This window comes from Meleagris gallopavo, chromosome 1 (assembly GCF_000146605.3).
Source record: "Meleagris gallopavo isolate NT-WF06-2002-E0010 breed Aviagen turkey brand Nicholas breeding stock chromosome 1, Turkey_5.1, whole genome shotgun sequence".
Lineage (NCBI taxonomy): Eukaryota > Metazoa > Chordata > Aves > Galliformes > Phasianidae > Meleagris > Meleagris gallopavo.
Genome location: NC_015011.2, coordinates 142,724,086 through 142,744,429, shown reverse-complemented (window position 1 = coordinate 142,744,429; position 20,344 = coordinate 142,724,086). Strand labels below are relative to the sequence as shown.

The 20,344-nt window shown below is 38.5% G+C and overlaps 1 protein-coding gene across 1 annotated transcript in view; it reads right to left on the bottom strand.

The window, feature by feature from the left end:
• Positions 1 to 20,344, bottom strand: part of DZIP1 (DAZ interacting zinc finger protein 1) — a 36,548-nt gene that overhangs the window by 15,896 nt on the left and 308 nt on the right. Inside the window, exons 2-10 of the mRNA XM_010728680.2 lie at positions 20,012 to 20,338; positions 13,580 to 13,664; positions 12,105 to 12,232; positions 9,089 to 9,250; positions 8,228 to 8,362; positions 7,001 to 7,063; positions 5,611 to 5,751; positions 4,737 to 4,785; positions 3,401 to 3,457 (exon numbers count right to left, since the gene is read on the bottom strand). Coding sequence (XP_010726982.1) covers positions 3,401 to 3,457; positions 4,737 to 4,785; positions 5,611 to 5,751; positions 7,001 to 7,063; positions 8,228 to 8,362; positions 9,089 to 9,250; positions 12,105 to 12,232; positions 13,580 to 13,664; positions 20,012 to 20,338 — 1,147 coding nt within the window. The remainder of the gene's footprint in view (positions 1 to 3,400; positions 3,458 to 4,736; positions 4,786 to 5,610; positions 5,752 to 7,000; positions 7,064 to 8,227; positions 8,363 to 9,088; positions 9,251 to 12,104; positions 12,233 to 13,579; positions 13,665 to 20,011; positions 20,339 to 20,344) is intronic.

Below are 20,344 nucleotides of genomic sequence, written 5' to 3'. Positions count from 1 at the left end.
GTGGAAAAACCAGTCTCTTAGTCAGTACCTGAAGCAGAAATCCTGTCTATTTACTCTGAAATATGAAATGTTAAAGTACTTTTAGCCTGAACAGAAGTGTACAATTGTCTATAGGGAAGTAAGGCCCACAGTTAGCACTTTGTGCTTGCAAATAAAAACCAAGGATAAATAGAAATATGCCTCTCTGCTGTAAAATTGCTGCACTTCTTAAAGATGTAAGGAATGGGAATGCAGGCCATGGTTACAGTCATTATTTACTTCTTGAATTTTCTTATTTATACTCAAATTCTGCATTCTAAGAGCTTAATCTCTGATTCCTGTCTCTTTAACTGTTGTTTTTGAATAACATATTTTCCTCATAAGTAAACAATGGACGGTCATATACTGCACATAAGCAGCATAAATATAAATTTCAAACTAGCACTCTTAAATATGATACATTTCAGTCACTTACCTGAGGCCTCTAAGGTAGGAATATAGTCATCTTAGACTCCTACAGTCAAAGAAGAGACACAGAGCAATTCAGCTTCAAAGAGCAATTCAGCTGAATCAAACTCTGAAGGTGTCCCTTTTCTTTTCTCTGTTAACTGTCTAGGAAGAGTACTTTGACTAATTTTTCCTGAGTTGCTTCAGTTATGTCAAGACTGAGTCAAAGGTTTTAAAGACAGTAGCTAAAAAGCAAAAGATTAATTAGATTGTCCATTAATTTCACCCAGTATTATTGGCCTAACAAAGATTAAATATTGAACAACTATCTGGATTTCAAGAGCTATCTAGAAGCCAAAGTCCGTTTAAAAAGAGATAAATTATAATTCATCTGTTGCCTTTTCATGAGATAGAAGTCATCTTTGGAAAGACTTCAATTATATCTGTGCACACCTACAGCTGCCTCAAGAACCTGAATAAGAACAGTCTGTTGGGATGGCATTACTAGCTCTTCAAGAGATCTACATCATCATCACAAAAGCACCCAGCTAACACAGTTACTTCACCTTACACCTAGGACAGCTCATTTGTAATTTGAGTATCTTTTAACAGTACAGATTTGAAACATGCAGAAGTAATCTTAAACTGGAAAAGGTTCCAAGCAACTTTGAAAAGTGTCCTTAAGCTGTTAAAGAGCTCTCTCCCACATTAATTTTCTCACAGACAAGAAAAAAGACAAGAAAGATATTCTGAGTGCAGGTAATTGTTTGGTAGGAAAGCTTCAGCTCTTCTGATTTCAGATGTACAGTAAATAAACTTGTATACAGATGTTACCAGAAGCATTTTCTTTTCCATAGGGCATGAAATGTGGCCATGATATCTTAATTCCATATGTAATTCAATCCCATGAAGAGTCCTGAAAGTTTTGGGAAAAATCACTATAATTTCTGCTAACCTTTTTATCCAGAAATTAGGTAGGGTAAATTTTAAAAAAATCCAGAAGGGAAGAAAGGGGACAGACAGAGAGACCTGCAGAGATAAATAAAATAATAATCAGCATAAGAATGTGAAGGAAATGCCTTATTTGAGGTTTCATAGTAAAGTGATTGTGAATCTTTTTTTATATCAATGGCAGGAAGAGACTTTTTTATCTTAAGAAGCTTCATAAGATGTCAAAAACTCAATATCTAGAGAGCAAGAAATCAGGAAAGGTAACTGAATAAGCTGATTTAAATTGTGAGAGCACAGAAAATAGTGTTCATAGAATTGTTTTCTCTCAGTTGAAATGAAAGTGAATGCACTAAAAAAAGCAATGACTGATAAGCATTATCAAATACATAAGCCCTTAAGAGCAAAATTATTGATGAACCTGTTCTTAAATTCAGCCAAAGTACTTGCTGTGAGATTTCTCAGCTAGAACCAGCACTATTGTGTTGGTGGAATGAAAGCTGCTTTGAGTGAAAACATGAATGGACTATTTAAAGTATTACTATCAATACTCTGCTATACGGTACTACTTTACTCCACACAACAATTCACTTAGGTACAGGTTAACTTAAAAAGCTTCTAGCAGTGGACAGTTGTCTAGTGTAAGTTAGTCAGAAATATCTGTCTCATTCAAATAACTTAATAAAACAAAAATCCCTTTTTCCCTAGTTTATTAATTATTATGAGTATTTTGACATCAACAGTTCATTTTTTATCAGCTTTTCACTCTTGATCAAAATTATGTAACACTTCTGTTGCATTGTGCCCATTCTCTTCCCCATATGTCTTTTCAGAAGTTTCTGAATTTGTTGAAAAAGTAAAATTATGTACACCTTTTTTAGACAAAGCACCTTTCTTCTCTAACAGGTTTTAAAAATAAGAGAAATTGTAATAATAAATCTGTATTTATGTCAATAATTCAAATAAATAATAAACAACTGTTTTTAAGGTTTAAGCATGCTCAAAGTTCATTATTCATATTACTTTATTACTTGAATTGCAAGTAAGAATTTAACACAGACTATTGCTATAAAAACAATGCCATTAGTTTGCATAATAAGAAAATGAAAACTGTTTTCACAAAGCATCAAACAATGTAAATTAAGGTTCCTGTTTTTCCCCCCACAATTGCAGCTTTCAGTACCTAAAGGGAGCCTCCAGACAGGAGGGAAATCAACTCTTTGAAAGAGTAGATAACTGCAGGACAAGGGAAATGGTTTTAAGTTGAGGGAGGGAAGTTTTAGGTTGGATGTCAGAGGGAAGCTCTTTACAGAGAGTGGTGAGGTGCTGGAACAGGCTGCCCAGAGAGGTTGTGGATGCCCCGTCCTAGAGGTGTTCAAGGCCAGATTGGATGGGGCCCTGGGCAGCCTGGTCTAGTATTAAATGAGGAGGTTGGTGGCCCTGCATGTGGCAGGGGGGTTGGAGATTTGTGATCCCTGAGGTCCCTTCCAACCCTGGCCATTCTGTGATTCTGCAACATCATTTTATATATATCATCATATGTGATCTATACGAGACCCTGGAGGAACCATCTAGATGTGATGACTGTCTATTTTGATTATTAGTGCTGTTCTTTTTCATCCTTGACATAAGTCACATGAAAAAACACAGTATTTCAAGGTTTATAAAACAAACATCTCTACTTATTTTCCTCTGTAGAAATTCCAGTGTATGCATATACCAGAAAACCAATTTCTAAGAGAAAAAAATATGTATCTTTCCTTTTTATTATTATTTTCATTGACCTTTATGTACTTCAACACTGTAAGAGTCTGCTAGGAAATACTCTCACTTCTATTGTTTTTCATTTTTTTTTCTTTTCAGTATGTCCCCTTCCAAGTAATTCACAGGAATCCTCAGTGCAGTCATGCAGCAAACTGATTCAAATTGCATTCATTAAATGTAACTGCTCTCACAGCTATGATCACATTTGAGAAAAGTGTTAAAATTTACAAGTGCTGAATCTGGGCCTATTGCAGAAACTCACCATACATCACAGGTAGACTTGATTTAGATTCTTCAAGATGCTCAACTGCAGTGTTTGCTAGAAGGGCATAAAAGTGAAAAACAAAGTAAAAATATCATTACAAACAATAAGAGACAAAGATTCAGAAATGCAGCAATATTTAATCATCATTATGAGTTACATAATTTTTTGCTTTAATGGAAGTAGCCTACAAAGTAAAAAATGGTCCTTTACAAGAAATCTACAATCTCTGTGTATGCTCAATATTTATAATACTCCCAGAAGCCGGAAATGAAGCCGGTAACAAAACCATCGCTGAACTGGAACACAAAAGTTCCCTAGTCAGATCACTTCTTTGGTCACGTATGCACGATGTCTGTGTCACAGGGAAGAAGCCTTGCCCCAAAGCAAAGTCTATTCTGATCAAGGCTTGTATCTTTACTTCTTCCACACTTCCTACTGATCAATGCAAACCCTTTCTATACCATGTGTAGTGCATAATTGTTAAGTGAACTTACACATCAATTCTACAGACCTAGGCTCCCTGTTTTTGAGCCTAGTGTTTCACAGTATTATACTTGTCAACGCTGCAGCATTGCAGATTATGACCAGCTCCAGCTGACAAGCTCTACAGCCATACTGTGGCTGTTTACTCCTCAAACCAACCTACTCCCTGCTGTTAAGACTCAGCTGAAACCAATGTCCAGCTAATAAAGCAAGGTGGTTTTCAAACTAAGCTCAGAATTAATCCAGCTCTCATCATCCATTGCTTTAAATCTATTCCAAGTCACCACAACTGCAGCATCAACAATAGGGACATTTGTGATACAAGACTGCATCAGAAAATGCTACTAACAGGTTTAGCTACATGTAATAAATTTCAGAATTTTTGCATAGACGAAAAATATCATTAGGGCTCTTATAATTCTGTAAACATAAGCACCTTAACTGGTTTATTAATTCATTTTGTGTGCCCTTTAAGTATTTCCCCTTTTGTGGGCTCTGCAGGCTAAAGACAATCAAGCACGAAGAACAATTAAAATGACACTTCATAAAGAAAAAAAGTTGTTTGCACAATACAAAATAGTGGTACTGTACTGCTTTCACATCTCTTCACTACTCAAACCATAAGCTTTGCATTTTGCATGCTCTCAGAGCTGCAGAACATGAACTTTAGAAGTCAAGAGGCACAAAAACACTATTCCAGGTAGCTACTCCATGAAAATGAAAACGCTGATTTGATTTTAACATTTAATTATAAAAGTTGATGTCTACTTTTTGTGACTTATAAGATTTGTATCAGACAACCTGCTCAAATCAGAAACAAGATCTGCTTTTGTTTACATTTTGTACTTACTATCATAGGGTTTGATGCTTGCAGCTGATTTTGTGGACAACTCTTTTATCTAAAAGAGAAAAGACAGATACATGAATAGTTAAAAATGTAATTGCTCAGTATCTAGAAATGTATATTTAGTATGAAATACCTAGTTTCAGTACTATTCCAGGACCTATTGCTTATGGGAGAAAAATACTGCTTTTATGAAACTAAAATGCATATTACACTCACGTTTAGTCAATGTTTAAGACTTATTTCTGTTTGTTATCTTAACAGACTCATATTGTGCTCTTACTTTACACACTATGTATAATACAAGCTATAAAGTGAAATGAAAGCATTTCATTTTATAGCTTCATTTTATGAGTTACCTCAGTACTTAGCATTTCAATACTTTATGCTTCAGCAGTTCACAGTCAGGTTTGCAAGTCCATCTCCACTCCAGTGTATACTTTACTGTTTCCCTGACTTTAAATCTATCAACAGTTCTCCTGTCTGCTCTACAGTTTTGTCAATTTGTTTAAGAGTCACATATTTTCATATTTCAAACACTAGAACTCGTTACAATCATCTTGTGGCAGACAAAATCTTGTTCACTATCAGAAATTTTTCATCTGCAGAGGGTTTTGGTAACCACAATCTAATAATCCTTTAAATTTGTGTAGAACTTATTAAAACATTTGGTTTTTAAACCTTACATTCTAAATACTGTTTTAATTCCTGCATCCCTTCTTCAGGTTTCGATTTATCAATGTTATTTTCAACTGTAACCAAAATACTCCCAGTAATACTCCTACCAACCGGTAATATTAACAGTGCAACTGGAGATTATACAGGAAAATGTTTCTCTGCTTCCTGTGTTCTCTGAAACAGACTGCTTCACAAAACAGACCTGCTTCTTTTGTGTAATAATCAGATCATTCTGTTCCTGAAGCCTCTCTCCCAATTCTTCTATCCTTCTCTTGTAAAAGGTGCTATTTTTATTCAGGTCTTCTCTCACTGATGATTTAAGCTTCTCAATCTGTGATAGGAGCTAGAAAGCAAAAGAAAAACAACTTGATAATAATATTATATAAAATACTTCAATGCTATAACATTTAAACAAACAAATATTACATTTAAGTATTTTTAACACTTTTTTTCAGCAAGAACGTAACATCCCTTGATTTCTTTGGGACTTTGTCTAAATTTTATTTTATTTTATTTGCACAACAAAGTCCACCTGAATCTCAATACAATGAAGGGGGCATGCAAACACATCACTGAGATTGCCTAAAATTAAGATTATGGGAAAAAGCCTATCACTACATAAAAATGTTTGGGTTATAAATCGTGTAAAATAATATTTTAAGGAGGAAAGCTGTGAAGTGGCATGAAAAACCTAATATATAATGGCTGTGAATGCAGAAGAGAGAAAACAATATTTTAGGTGCACCATCTAAAAAGTAATACTTACATTACTCCTCCCTCATTCTATTCTTGCATGTATGTGGGTGTATCATAAACTACATCCTTTTTGGGGAATGTTCCATGGCTCCTCCCCACTGCTTTCTTGCCAAAGGAGGAGAAGTAATGGCCAGACCACTATGATCTGCTCAGTTCTTACATGGTCACGCAGATGAAAGGAAAATGAAAAGAAAGGAGGCAAGAGAAACAAAGCAGGAAAGAGATTAAAAAGAAATGCAGACACAGGAAAAAAAAAAAGAAAAAAAAAAGCCCTGAGGAATAAAGATTTGCATAGTAAAATAGATATGCCAATGCAAAACAGAATGCCATGGTATTTTTTCCTTGAAAAACTGAACAGATTCTGAGTTTGAGAGCTACAACGGAAAAAGCAGCAGGGAAATGAAAGAGAGGAGAAAAAAAAGACTGTGACATGCTGTAGCTCTATGGCAGCTGAAGGAGCAGGGCAGATGAAAGCTACACATCAGCAAGTTATATCTCAATTATGCAGCATATCCACACAACACAGAAAACACTATATAATACAGAGTCCAGAGAATTAGTTTCAAGTCCTTCAAAAGACAGGTACAGTTGCAGGCATCTGTTGGATTCTTAAATGACAAATTCCTCTTCAACTCTGGCCTTAACGGAAACTTCAACATCCTCGTACAACTGAAATACGAACATCTTAAACGCATCTAGAAAGACACACTCTTAGATACTCTTGAGATCTTGGCTTTCTAACCCCCAAAGGATGTATTACTGCATATGAAGAACTACTCCAGGAGTAAGAATTCCATTTCCTTCTAGCATACGTGGCTTGCTGTGCCACCACTTACCAGGGACTTCTCTGTTTCATGATCTTGACGAAGGGCTTGTATTCTAGATGTCCATTTACTTTCCTGAACAAAAAACTCAGTATTAATTCCTGGTAACAACAAATTAAAATCTACTGCAACACGTGCAGACTTGTACTAAAAAGATTACTGATCAGATGAAACTTGAGTAGCCCCAAATTGAAGACACACTTAAGAGCGTTCATCAGCATGTTGTATACATTTGAGCGAGGTTTTTCTTACCAGTTGCTCTGAAAACTACATTTTTGCTTCTGGCTTTGTATACACAGTGACTGTGATTAAAAAATACACAAGCATTTTGATACAGTTTTTTACTGATAACAAGAGTAATGACTTTTTCCCAAATAATGTCATTTAAAACATTAACAATGCATGCATTTTCCACAATAACGATAAAAAAAATCCTTAATACGTGAGTTTTAGAGTAAACTGAATTTTCTTTAACAAAATAAACACTGAAGTAGCACTAAAATTTTCCACGTCTTTGAGCAGAAGTGACCAGCACTTCAAGCTCCCATATCTACGAAATACATAACATATGTTACAAAGTGTCAAGAAACAAGAGTAAAAAGGTTTTTGGGTGTTTCTAAAGGCCTCACAACTCAAGTTTTGGATATCTGGATCTGGATCTTCAAGTGAGTCTCAGTGTTACTATCTCAGCCTCAACCCTTCTCAGCTCTTTCCTACGGTCTGACTTAGACTTGCCCTACAATTTTTCACCAGCCCAGCATCAGTCCTGGTCAGATGACACACTCCCAATCCAGAAGCTTCAAAAGACAGGTTCAAGTGTGTTATATGGTTGAAAAGCCACAGGTTGGCAAGCACTGTCCAAAAGCATCTTCATATTTTTTTACCTCAGAAAACAGATAACTCCGTTTTTTCATTATTTCTTTCCAACAGCCTCACAGATCAGCAGACATAAATGGTTTATTAGAGCCTTCTGGAACTGAACTGCAACCAAACCATGCTTAGTAAAGCTAGAAACTCTTTATTATTAAATGTATAAGTAAATAAAAGAATAAAAATAAAGTATAAGGGAAATAATTCCTCAATTTCTATCACAGAGATTGTAGTGCATTCTATAAACAGCTATTTCAGACATTGATAGGGATGGACATTTTACTTCTGAATTTAAAATTCCACTCAGAGATGTACAAAAAAAGAACAAGAACAGTCTGTCAAAAGCAATACATTAAGATACGGTGTTACCTGTTTTTCAAGAAGTTTAACCATTTTGTGATAATCCTGAGTACTCTGAGGCTTCTCTTCTATGAATTCATGGCTGTCCTTCAGTGTCCCTAAATTGGATTTCGGCATACTGGATGTTTGTAATGCTAACAGTTGCTGAAAGGAGTGGAGAGGAAAATTAAGGCCCGAATATATATATAAAGATTTTATTTTACAGAACTATCATTTAAGGCAAAATGTACTTTAAACATAACTACACATAGATCAGAGCAGATTCTTTACTCTTCTCATGAGTTCATCATCCAAAAAATTTCATGTAATTATTAACACATACATCTTCCACAAACATACACTGCACATATACACAGAAACTAGCATCCACAAAATATCAGTGCTTTGATAATGTCACATGTATTTTTTCCTGACCTATATTTTACAATTCTCATTTTGTCAGAACCATGGGAAGCATTTCTTCTGACTGTAGTGAAGACATATGCAGCTCCAGTGTCAGGATTATAAGGCAGAGATCAGCCCCCTCCATGTCACTTATGAGAATACAAGTATTATGCATGTCTAATAAATAGCAATAGCAACAGCATCTACTGATCTATAAACAGGCACTTAAAAGGTTGAGGAGTAGGAAAATACTGACCTGGTTACTGAAGGCATCATTCATCCAGAACACTGTCATTAAAAAGAACTGCAATTATCTAGGTAAAATACCCATTTACAAGGATATAGTTACAGCTATTATGTCACCATTATCTATAAGTTTTCTAAGAAGCCCTTTAAGATGACTACATTGCTTTGTAAATATCTGAAGCTCACCATGTACTGTAAAGGATTCACGTCTTAAAATGTTAGAAAAGCTAAATCACTTACATTTTCTAATGTTGAATTTCTTGAAGATAACTCCTTAAGCTCTTTCATAAACATATCTTTCACTTTTTCTATTTCATCAGCCAATTTGGCTTTTTCTTCTTCTTTCCATTTATGAAATGATTGTAGAATTTCTTCTTCTTTTGATTTCTGCTGTTCACATTCCTAAAATTATTTTTAAAACATTACCAATTATTTTTCCACTCACTTGCGACAGTACTCCAAGCAGACAATGTGTGGAAAAAAGGCCATACTGCAATATTAAAAGCATGAAAAAAAAAACCAACACAATACACTTCTGAAGAATTTTGGGGCTAAAACAATATATTTTTTCCTAGGAAAATAGGTGAAGTTCAAGAAGTTTTGGCAGTTGGGTGTTTTTCTTTGAATAAAAACACATGAATGACCTTAAGTGGACATATCAAAGGTGCACCTAATTCAGTATCATATTTCTTAAAGAGGCCATAAGTCTATGTGTGGAAAAGGAAAGTTGCAGAGCAAGCAAATGCACGCTCTTCACAAGGCTCCAAGTTGCCAATCGTTTTCAGCTCAGAGGAATTCCTCAGCCTGATATAACTTTATAAACTTAGAAACCTTCAGTTTATCCTGGTGTACATTGCAATCCCCCCTTACAGCTGTGTCCATTTTTAGCAACTGTAGCATCCTTTGCCAATGAGCTCCACAGCTCCACTATAAACTGCATGAGGAACCAAGCACTAACAACATGCTTAAGAAGAATAAGATCTTCTGTATCCTTTCAACTCAACAGAAGACTGCAGACCAAGAAAGTTGAAGTTCTTCCCAGTAGCAAATCTCCTCATAAAAGGTGGGGAAGATGTTTTCAGTTATCCACGGGACACAATGACACCTGAGTTGACTGTGGATGTCCCTCCTAGCAGACAATCTTCATCCAGTCGCACTTCATATCCCTATCTTCTCTAACATCCCAGTAAATCAAAGAGGTTTCAAAAGCCCAATGTAATGCTGCAGGTTGTAGCCTTAGGACATTTCAGACAGTCCTCTTATAGTTAAGAGTCTTAGCTAAGACACATGACATCAAAACAGGCCCCTAAGGTATTGAAAACAACTGCACTATGCTGCTATGAATAAGCTCCAAACCCTAAGAAAAAAACAACGCTTCACGTACAGAAGTCTGTTTATATGAGGGATGCTCTGGAAGTAAAGCCTCCTATTTTATCACATTGGCCCAAGATAAAATATTCCACTAGTTTTATGTTTTTGTTACTCTTCTTATCTTCTAATAAGAAATATTAAAAAAATAAGCTTTGTTACTTATATACATTAACTATATTACATATCTTATATGCAGCTATACAGGAACTGTAGAGTCAGGGCCTGAACCAATGACTGATCAACTGAGGAAAGGAACAGATCAGCCATGGGAGCACAGATGAAGGCAATTCACCTGTGTGAACAGAGCCTGGCTCCACCCCTCCTATGCCCCATATAAGTGCTGACTGCCACAAGGGAAGGTTCTCTTTCTAGAGATCTCTCCTCTGCAGAGCCTTTCCTGTAAACCTGCATCTTCACATACAGGTCAGCATTCCTTCCCTGTTTGTTTCTTTTCCCATTCTCACCATGACAGTCTTTCCAGCTGTAACACCAACTGAAACAGCAGCCCAAGACAATTCCTCCTTGCTCAATGCAGCCTATGCAAGCCAAAAAGTTGGAACACACATACAGTAGAGGTTGAACCTTCCCACCAATATCTCATTACATTTGTTGCTGTGCCACAGATGGCATCAAAGGGTTTGACATGGAAGTGTGTGTGAAGTAGAGATGGGTAATTGAATTTCTCCATGCAGAAGTTGTGCTTGCTGACATTCATCAACTCTTGCTGAACATTTCTGGAGACCAAAGAGTGAACATCAGCAGAGTGAGGCTGTGGATGGTGTACTTCAGTAGGGGTGGCAGCAACAGTGGGTCATCTCCACTGGTGAAAGGTTTTAGGAGTACAGCGCACGGGCTCTTGTTCATCGCTGGAGAAAATGCACAGCTAATGGTGGTGACTGAAAATTAGTGTTTCATAGCTGAGAATTTTCTCTCTCAAATAGGTTTATCGTACTCTACTTTTTCAACACAATACAGGGCAAACTACAATACCAGGATAAGTGTTTACCTCAATCATTAGAAGTATCTAATTCTCTTATGCCAACAATTTCCTCTTCAAAGCTCTTCTTTCATAAAAAAATAAAAAAATCCACCCATATTTTGATGGCTAACTATCCAACTGCACTTATTTAAACAAAAATGAAAAGTGTGAAATGATCTGAAATTATGAAGACTAAAAAAAAATTAAACAGGTAACAGATTCTTTGTTTCTTTTTATGAGGCAGGAGGCACAACTACAAGAGTCAGTAACACTCAATTACGCCTACAAATAATTACTGCTTTTAAATCTTTCTGTTTTAAGAGGTTTTTTAAATTCACACAGCACAAAGACTACTTTTGCTTTGCCTCCAGTATTTAAATCCTCTTAGGACATGTGAGTTCTCAGTAACCTGCCTTGTTCCTTCTCAATCTCACTTCCTTAAATTGTTTTACACTCTCTCTGTTATTAAGTCTCTTTGCAGCAAAGAAGAAACCTCTACTAGCAAAGAAGATATCTTAGTTTACTAGGTCACATGTGAAATTAGTTGTATCTAAAGAAATTTTTAACCATCACAAAATATCATGTTAAATATAGGTTATATTTTACCACAGCAGGAGCAATTCCATCTGCTGCTATAACAGCCATGCCTGCCTTATGAAGTGTTCAGTGCTAAGAGAAGAGTTGCCTGAAGTATTAATTTAAAGATCCATCTAAAAGAAAAAGTAAAGGGAAAGGATATGTTCAAAAATCACAGTGGTAGGATTGTTATGTTCTACTGCCCAAGCAATACTCTACCAGGCAGGCAAGCTGTGGATACATTTTTGCTCCATTCTAGTTACAAAAGGAGTGAGCACAGACTAAGGCACTACTTCTTTTCAGCAGTTCATGTTATTTAGTACGTATTACCTTGGAAAATCTGACCATGTTAGCTTGCTGTTCTGCTTCTAACTGGGATTTGGTGAGCTGCAACTGCTCCTTCAGTTTCTCAATCTCATCCTGCAATTTGTCTGTCTTCGCTTTCCTCTTCTGTTCTGCTAGGAAAACAAGACAAAAAACTTGATTTTAAAAACATTGATTGCAATTTCTGTAAATGTGTCCCTTACCATAAATGCTTTACTATAGTGTGACATCTTCATCAAGCATGACACAAATAACTTCCCTTCTAACTACCAGCATTCTCCAAAGATGCTTTTAAATGCATACGTTCTCCAGACTGCTAAAATAATTTGAAGATAAAGACCAAAAAAATACCAATACTAGAGACAGGTGAAGTAGTTTTATAAACTACTTGCAAGAACAGTATTATATAAACTAATATGGTGTATCATAGGAATCTAAGCAACACAGACTCTAAGAAGTCTCTGTGAAGGAATAAGTGGACCTCAATTAATCATTTCTGTTAGGTTCAATTTGTTCTAAGTAACTTTTATAATGAGTCTAGCTAATCATTTATCTGGAACGAGTGAGGGGGGAATGCCATTCTGAAGGTGTTTAAAAATGTTTCAAGTTTAAAATATGTCAAAATTATAACCTCCTTTATCAATTTACCAAGGATTTAGTAGGCTGCTCATCATCTGGGAATCCAAGCACAACGTAGAGTATAACTACATTACAGAGTATAAATACATTATAGAGAATAACTACATGAAACAAATATACAACAATTTCAGGCTAATTTTTTATATGATAATTACTTCAACTAGCTCTGCAGCTCCTTTCACAACCTTTTCCTATAAACTGTAAAGTCCACAGGAGATTTTTTCTTCTTCCACTCTACTATTGGAAAACCACTCACTGTTCTTGTTTTTTTTTTATTTGCTTGGTAAGATGCAGTTCACGCCTTGCAAGACGATTCCCTCTCTCTTTCCTCACAAATGCTCTTCTTTTTCCTCCTTTCCAGTCACTGCCCTTTCCTGATACATGCTAGACCTTAGCAGAAATCACAAGCATGCAGTGTAATAGGAAGGGGAGTATTTAGGAATGAACGAAGCAAACTTTAAGAGCAGTACTTTTGAAACTAAATGCTTTTCTATTAAGAGAGAAAAGAATAAAAGTGGTATAGAAACCAAAATTACCAGAGATAGATGAAACTGGATTATTCTCGACAGTTTCTTGTTCTTATCATATTTTACAGTCAGCTTAGTCCAGGAGAGTCTGATCCTATTGAGACTGATTTCAGGTAAGCTGGATTATTTCTGTACTAATCATTCACACATATTCACAAAATGAGTTTTCATTACTGCACTGTGTTCATGTTTACCTACTCCTTTATAACACGTATAACTAAAGAAAAACAATTGTGCTCTGAGGTCTGCTACTCACTGAAGTATTCAGCAGGAATACTAGTTTGAAAAGGCACTGTAAAGAACTGAAGTACATACCAATCTGAGATTCTTCTGGATGACGCCTTTGCATATGACCTTGTAAAAAGGAATAGTTCATAAAAGCCTTCTCACAGAACTGACACTGCAAAAAACAGATAACAATTATTATTATTTGGTACATATAGCAGTGTTTATATTATTTTGTCATCAAAAGTATATTGAAAATCTATGCAGAAAGACTGTTCTAAGTCTTGATCTCTCATCTCATTATTATTTTCCCAGATAAGCAAAAAAGGAATTGAGTTAAAAAGCAAAAAAAAAAAAAAGTAATAAAAGTAATAACGTGGAAGACACAAGCAAAGAAGAAAGTCAAACACTGATAAAAGTTATAACATCTTGATAGGTTTTGGCTCTTAATAAAAGGAACTCGCAGGATAATCCTTTATCATCTGAATAGCCAGCTTTACTAAGTTACTTTATTGCAAACTTCATCAAAAAAACAAAGAAACAAAACAAATTTAAAAAAAAAACAAACAATAGAAAAAGCTACGTTTGTTTTATAACTTGTCCTGCATTCTAATGGGATGCATGACAATTTCTATTTTACAGTCACATCTTAAGTCCAACTTAGATTCTAACTGTTTGGAAAAAAGCTTATCACCTTCAAAGTATATCACTGTAATGTTCAGAATATTAAAAAGAGATAGATAACACAAGAACAGGAGCTTTATTTACATGTTCTGGAATGTACTGATAAGACTGTGAATCAAAGCCCCTAACTGATTTAAACAGAAGGAATGAGAAACCTTTTCTCAGAATTCTTTTTCAAATGAATATATTGTAACAACTCCCAAATACTCAGCTGTATCCTTTTCCTTCTTTACTGTGATGTGAACATATAAATACTGACCCAACGGATTCCAGACCTTGTTATCAAAAGATCAAACTTCCAGATTTCGTATTTATACAAACTGGGGGAAGATCTCCTTGAGAGCAGCCCTGCAGAAAAGGACTTGGGGGTCCTGGGAGAAGAGAAGCTGGACATGAGCCAGCAGTGTGTGCTTGCAGCCTGTAAGGCCAACTGTGTCCTGGGCTGCATTAAAAACGGGGTGACCAGCAGGGAGAGGGAGGTAATTGTCCCCCTCTACTCAGCTCTTGTGAGGTCCCATCCAGGCCTGCGTCCAGGCCTGGGGAACCCAGTACAGGAAGGACGTGGAGCTCTTGGCGCGGCTCCAGAGGAGGGCCACTAAGATAATCAGAGGGCTGGAGCACCTCTCCTGTGAAGAAAGGTTGAAAGAACTTGGCTTGTTTAGCTTGGAGAAGAGAAGGCTCCGGGGAGACCTCACTGTGTCCTTCCAGTACTTGAAGGGAGCATATGAAGAGGAAGTGGTACAGCTCTTTACAAGGGTGGATAGTGATAGTACAAGGAGCAATGGTTTTAAACTAAGACAGGAGGTTTAGGTTAGATGTTAGAAGGAAGTTTTTCACACAGAGGGTGGTGACGCACTGGAACAGGTTGCCCAAGGAGGCTGTGGATGCCCCATCCCTGAAGGCACTCAAGGCCAGGCTGGATGTGGCTCTGGGCAGCCTGGTCTGGTGGTTGGCAACACTGCACATAGCAGGGGGTTTGAAACTAAATGATCACTGTGGTCCTTTTCAATCCAGGCCATGCTATGATTTCATCTAATATTGAAACTACTATCACTGATAGTGAGGTATCTTCCAGTAAACACTGAAACTATGAACCATTAAAACAAATTTTGATGGACAAATGCAGACATAAGACCCTAACAAATACACGTTAACACAAAAACCAAAGCAAAGACAAACAGTGCGACAGCACAGCACTGCTACCAAACCAAGAGGGAGCTTACAGTGTAACAGATTGCACAACACTTAGGGAATTAAATTGACTGTGAAATCATGTTATTCATTCAAGCACAAACTTCAAGTCAGGTTGGTGCTGCTAGTGAAAGCAAGCTCTTACTGCAGGAAATAGGACTAACACAGGGAATATCTAGGGTCTGAATTGTGTAGCACTACTACTACAGCTACTAGTCGCTGTGTTGGATGCAGTGTGCTCTGTGTGTCAAGTAACATGGTGCATAAACACATAAATAATTGTATACAAAGCATCAAAAAGTGAAAAACGTATTATAATAAAAATTTTAGATAAAGACAAAAGGCGTTGACAAGAGTCATAAATTTAAGACATTTAGGTAACTATCATTTTATTGTAGCATTTTACAGTTGAATTTATATTAGTGGTGGATTAAAGCCATTAAATTTGAGTTCCATACTACAGTTATAAGAGAAAGAAAATGTGTCTGCACTTGAAAAAGTAGAAATGTGAATAGATAGTAAGAGACGTTTACAAAACAACCAAGACTCCGAGTGAACAAGAAGAAACCTGAACTACCCCCTGAGGAACAACAGCAAACCTCCTATTATCTGGCACTGTAGTTATGCCAGATCATAGCACAGATAAATCATAAATTTGACACTTAGTGAACACTCTACTGCCTTGCATTTACAAACCCTGAAAAGAGTTCATTTTAACTCTGGCATTCAGACTCATAGTCCTGAAACCACTGCTGGAACTGCAGAATTTGTTCAATGTAACACAGCTAATAGAATGTTCTCTTCTCACAGAACCGAAGTAACTTACATTGATGAGAACTTACTAATAGAGAGGAAAGAGGAAAATGAAACTAAAAATGAGAAATAACTTTCAATTTCTGTGTTACTGGGAATGCCACCAAAGAGAAGTGATGAGCTAAGCTTGCTACCACATTCTTGAGCTTCCACTGAGACAGCTGTATCCCACAAACATTTCAGGAAGACTTGGTAACATTTAGCTGGCAATCACAGCATGAGAATTACATAAGTTTGCATGTACAATGATGCACATGATCAGCTTTCTTTTGCAACTCAGTACAGACACTGCCCTGTAAGTTGTAATAAGGCTTTTTAAAATGGTATCAGCAGCTTGTCCTTAAGTCAGTCCATCCAGAGAGGTGGTGGATGCCCCATCCCTAAAGACATCCAAGATCAGGATGGACAGGGCTTTGAGTACCCTGATCTAGCTGTGCATGTCCCTGTTCATTGCAGAGGAGTTGGACTAGGTGACCGTTAAAGGTCTCTTCCCACTCAAACTGTTCTGTGATTCTAACACTCAAATGCATGCATTGAGACAACGTTCCCATCAAGTCTACAATACTGGGAGTATGTTCACTCCCATGGCACGAAGTATGCATTTCCTTGCAGAAACACTTGAGTCAGCTTAGCAGCTCAAAGTGAAAAACTGCTGCTTCTCACAGTTAAGGCCGCTATACCACATTTTGAAAACAACTGTGCAAACATCCCTAAAAATCTCCAACAAAATAAATCCTGAGACTTATGTTCCCTGCCTTTTTGCAGGGAAGGAAGGACCTGTTTTCTTATGGGACACAGAAGTGGATGTGGGAGGTGCCTTTGTTAGTTCCAAGAACTTTGCTAGCCTGAGGACACCGATACTACACGGTGAGTGTAAGTCTGGGCATACCATAAGAAAACTTGTATTGGCTCAGTGCTTTAACTATGGTGTGGTTAAAGAGAATTTCAACAACCAGGAATGTTAGTATTCCAAGATTCAAACAAAAGGAAAAAAAAAACAAAAAACCCACAACTTTAATCTTGTAAATACAAAGAGCTACCCTGAAATCTTACGTCAAGTCTTCATCCAGTACACTCTGCAGACTTCAGATTATATTTGAAGCTAGAATCTGCAGTTCTGAAACCTGAAAAACTGAAGCTGACAAACTTTCAAACCACTCTATTATATCCAGAAAACAATTCCATCATCAAATAAATAAATAAGTAAAGATGGCAACACACTAAGACTCTTGGGAAATTTGCTAAAGGAGCAGACTGTTGTGCTAAGGATGAGCTATGCCATTGGTGTTCCTAACATGAATTGCTCCTGAGTTACATAAGAGGTAAAAACTTTGTGCCTGGAGAACACTACTGCAGAAAAGTGGCAACTGGCCTACAGAGAGGCTATGCCCTAGCATCAGTGCTGCTGTACGTGCCCTGGGAGTTTCCTGACCATATGGTACATTGCCAACAGAAAGAAGCAGCACCTGTAGCGTGGGCTTTTGGGTGTGTGTGTGTGTGTGTGTGTATATCTAACACTTCAGATGTGTCAAGAGCAAATCCAAGGCTATGGAACAGTTGACAGTAAACAGGATTTGATACAGATGATGCAGCAGCACACTCAGATGTCTGTGACAGCAGCCCAGCGCCTGCACTTCAGCCTCTTACCCAGCAGGCAACCACAACCCATCAGAACCAGGCTGCTCAGTGGGGCTCAGAGCCACAAGACATTGGTGGCCAGGCAGCCAGTCATAGAACCATAGAACCATAGAATGGTCTTGGTTGAAAAGGACCACAATTATTTAGTTTTCAACCCACTGACTGCTATGTACAAGGTCACCAATCACTAGACCAGGCTGCCCGGAGCCACATCCAGCCTGACACTGAATACAAATATGGGCCCATACTATTCCTAAGGAGGTGAGGCAAACGTTATATTACTTCAATTTTTCAAAAACAGGGGAGCAGTTAAGCACCACCATTTCCTGGGCAGCCACAGCTTGCCACCGCCTGTATCTCTCCCAGCTTATAGCTGAGAGGCCAATTCCCAGCTCTCTTCACAGAATCACAGAATCACAGAACTGTAGGGGTTGGAAGGGACCTCTAGAGATCATCGAGACCAACCCCCCTGCCAAAGCAAGTTCCCTACACCAGGTCGCACAGGTAGGCGTCCAGGCGAGACTTGAATATCTCCAGAGAAGGAGACTCCACAACCTCCTGGCAGCCTGTTCCAGTGCTCCGTCACCCTCACCGTGAAGAAGTTCTTACGCACATTCGTGCGAAACTTCCTATGCTGCAGCTGATGTCCGTTTCCCCTCGTCCTGTCTCCACGTACCACTGAAAAGAGACTGGCCTCACCACTATGGCCGCCACACCTCAGATATTTATAAACCTGGATCAGGTCCCCTCTCAGTCGTCTTTTCTCAAGGCTAAACAGACCCAGTTCACTTAGCCTTTCTTCATAGGGGAGATGCTCCAGGCCCTTCACCATCTTTGTGGCCCTCCGCTGGACTCTTTCCAAGAGATCCCTGTCTTTTTTGTACTGGGGAGCCCAGAACTGGACACAGTACTCCAGATGAGGCCTTACCAGGGCAGAGTAGAGGGGGAAGATCACCTCCTTCGACCTGCTGGACACGCTCTTTTTAATGCACCCCAGAATGCCATTGGCCTTTTTGGCCACGAGGGCACACTGCTGGCTCATGGCCAACCTGTCGTCCACCAGGACAGCTCTTCACTCACACTTACTGGGCAGAGTGTTGGTGCTAAGGGATACCTTTCAACACTGAGGAGATCCTGTCTGTGACACCAATATATCACGCCCCACCTGTGGGGAGGAGAGACCTAAGATTTGCAAATCTCCTCAGGATGGATTAAGGTGAAATAGCACTCAAGGCCCATGCATAAACATCAAGTAGAATGGGAGGCTTCTACAGAAACAGTTATCCTGTAGACACTGGACTTCTCACAGCTACATCTGCCTAAGCTCTGTGGTTGTATAGGAAATCAAAGTAAGCCTTGTCTCAATTAACAACTTCAAGAGAAGAACAGAGAGAAAGAGAGAGAGATACCATCAGTCTTGGATCCAGGATCAGATCAGTCAAAGGGGTTGTTTGGGAAAGAGAGAGTCCATCCCATGAGCCCCTACTTAAACACCCCATTTCCTGGACTTCTAGAACACTGCTCCAGTTCCAGGATTGGTTAAGACACCAGGCAAATCAAAGTGACACCAGGCCCCTCCCTATGATTTGACCACTTCTAGACCCTTCTCTTGCTTCAGTTCCAGAAGTGGTTGAGATAACACATTAAGTGACACCAGGTTCTTCCTTGTGGCTCAACTGTCCCTTGGGGCACTGTCTAAAGCTCATCATACAGTCACTTAGGACTCATCCCTTACATGTCTGAATGACTTAATTTCCACACATTCCCCCCACTACCAAAACACAGTGTAATTTCTGTCAGAAGTTGAATACTAGCATAAAATTGAACAAGTTTAAGTAGAACTCAATTTTAGGTTAGGATACCTGACAAATGTTTATAGGAGAGCTAGGTCTCAAAGTCCATAGACAAAAATGGTTTAGCCAGTTTAATCAAGGTCATAATGACACCACTTGCCAGGATTCATGGTAATCAGGCCATCAGCTAACTAACTGATTGTTCACACTTTAAACATCTTTCCTTGTAGCAAGATTCTCAGTTATCCTACAGGGTCATTATGCCTTTCTCAGCAAACTTAAAGCTTCCCATTCTCTTTTTCTTCAAAAATATCTTTAGTTCTTGTTGTCAGCTTACCCCTGTTGTTGTCAGAACCCTTGTTACAACAGTTGTTTATGATGAACACAGTCCCTCTCCTCTCACCTGGTGGTAGCTGGCTCGGGCCTCCAGCATCATCTGCTGGGTGCTTATCATCTTCTTCCTGCGCCGGCACTCCTCCTTCAGCCCCTTGACCTCTTGGGCACGCTGGGCCACCTCCTCGGCCAGGCGGTCGCGCTGGGCTTGGGCCGCACGCAAAGCCTCCTCCAGGCCGCCAAGCTGGGCGCTCAGGTATTCCTGCGAGTGCAGCAAGTACTCGGTGCACAGCTGGGCCAGGCGCAGCAGCTTGAGCAGCAGCGGGTCTGCGGGGCCCTGGCAGTGCGGGCAGCGCTCCCGATCGGCGCTGCAGAAGGTGACGTGCTCCAGGTGCTCCTGCAG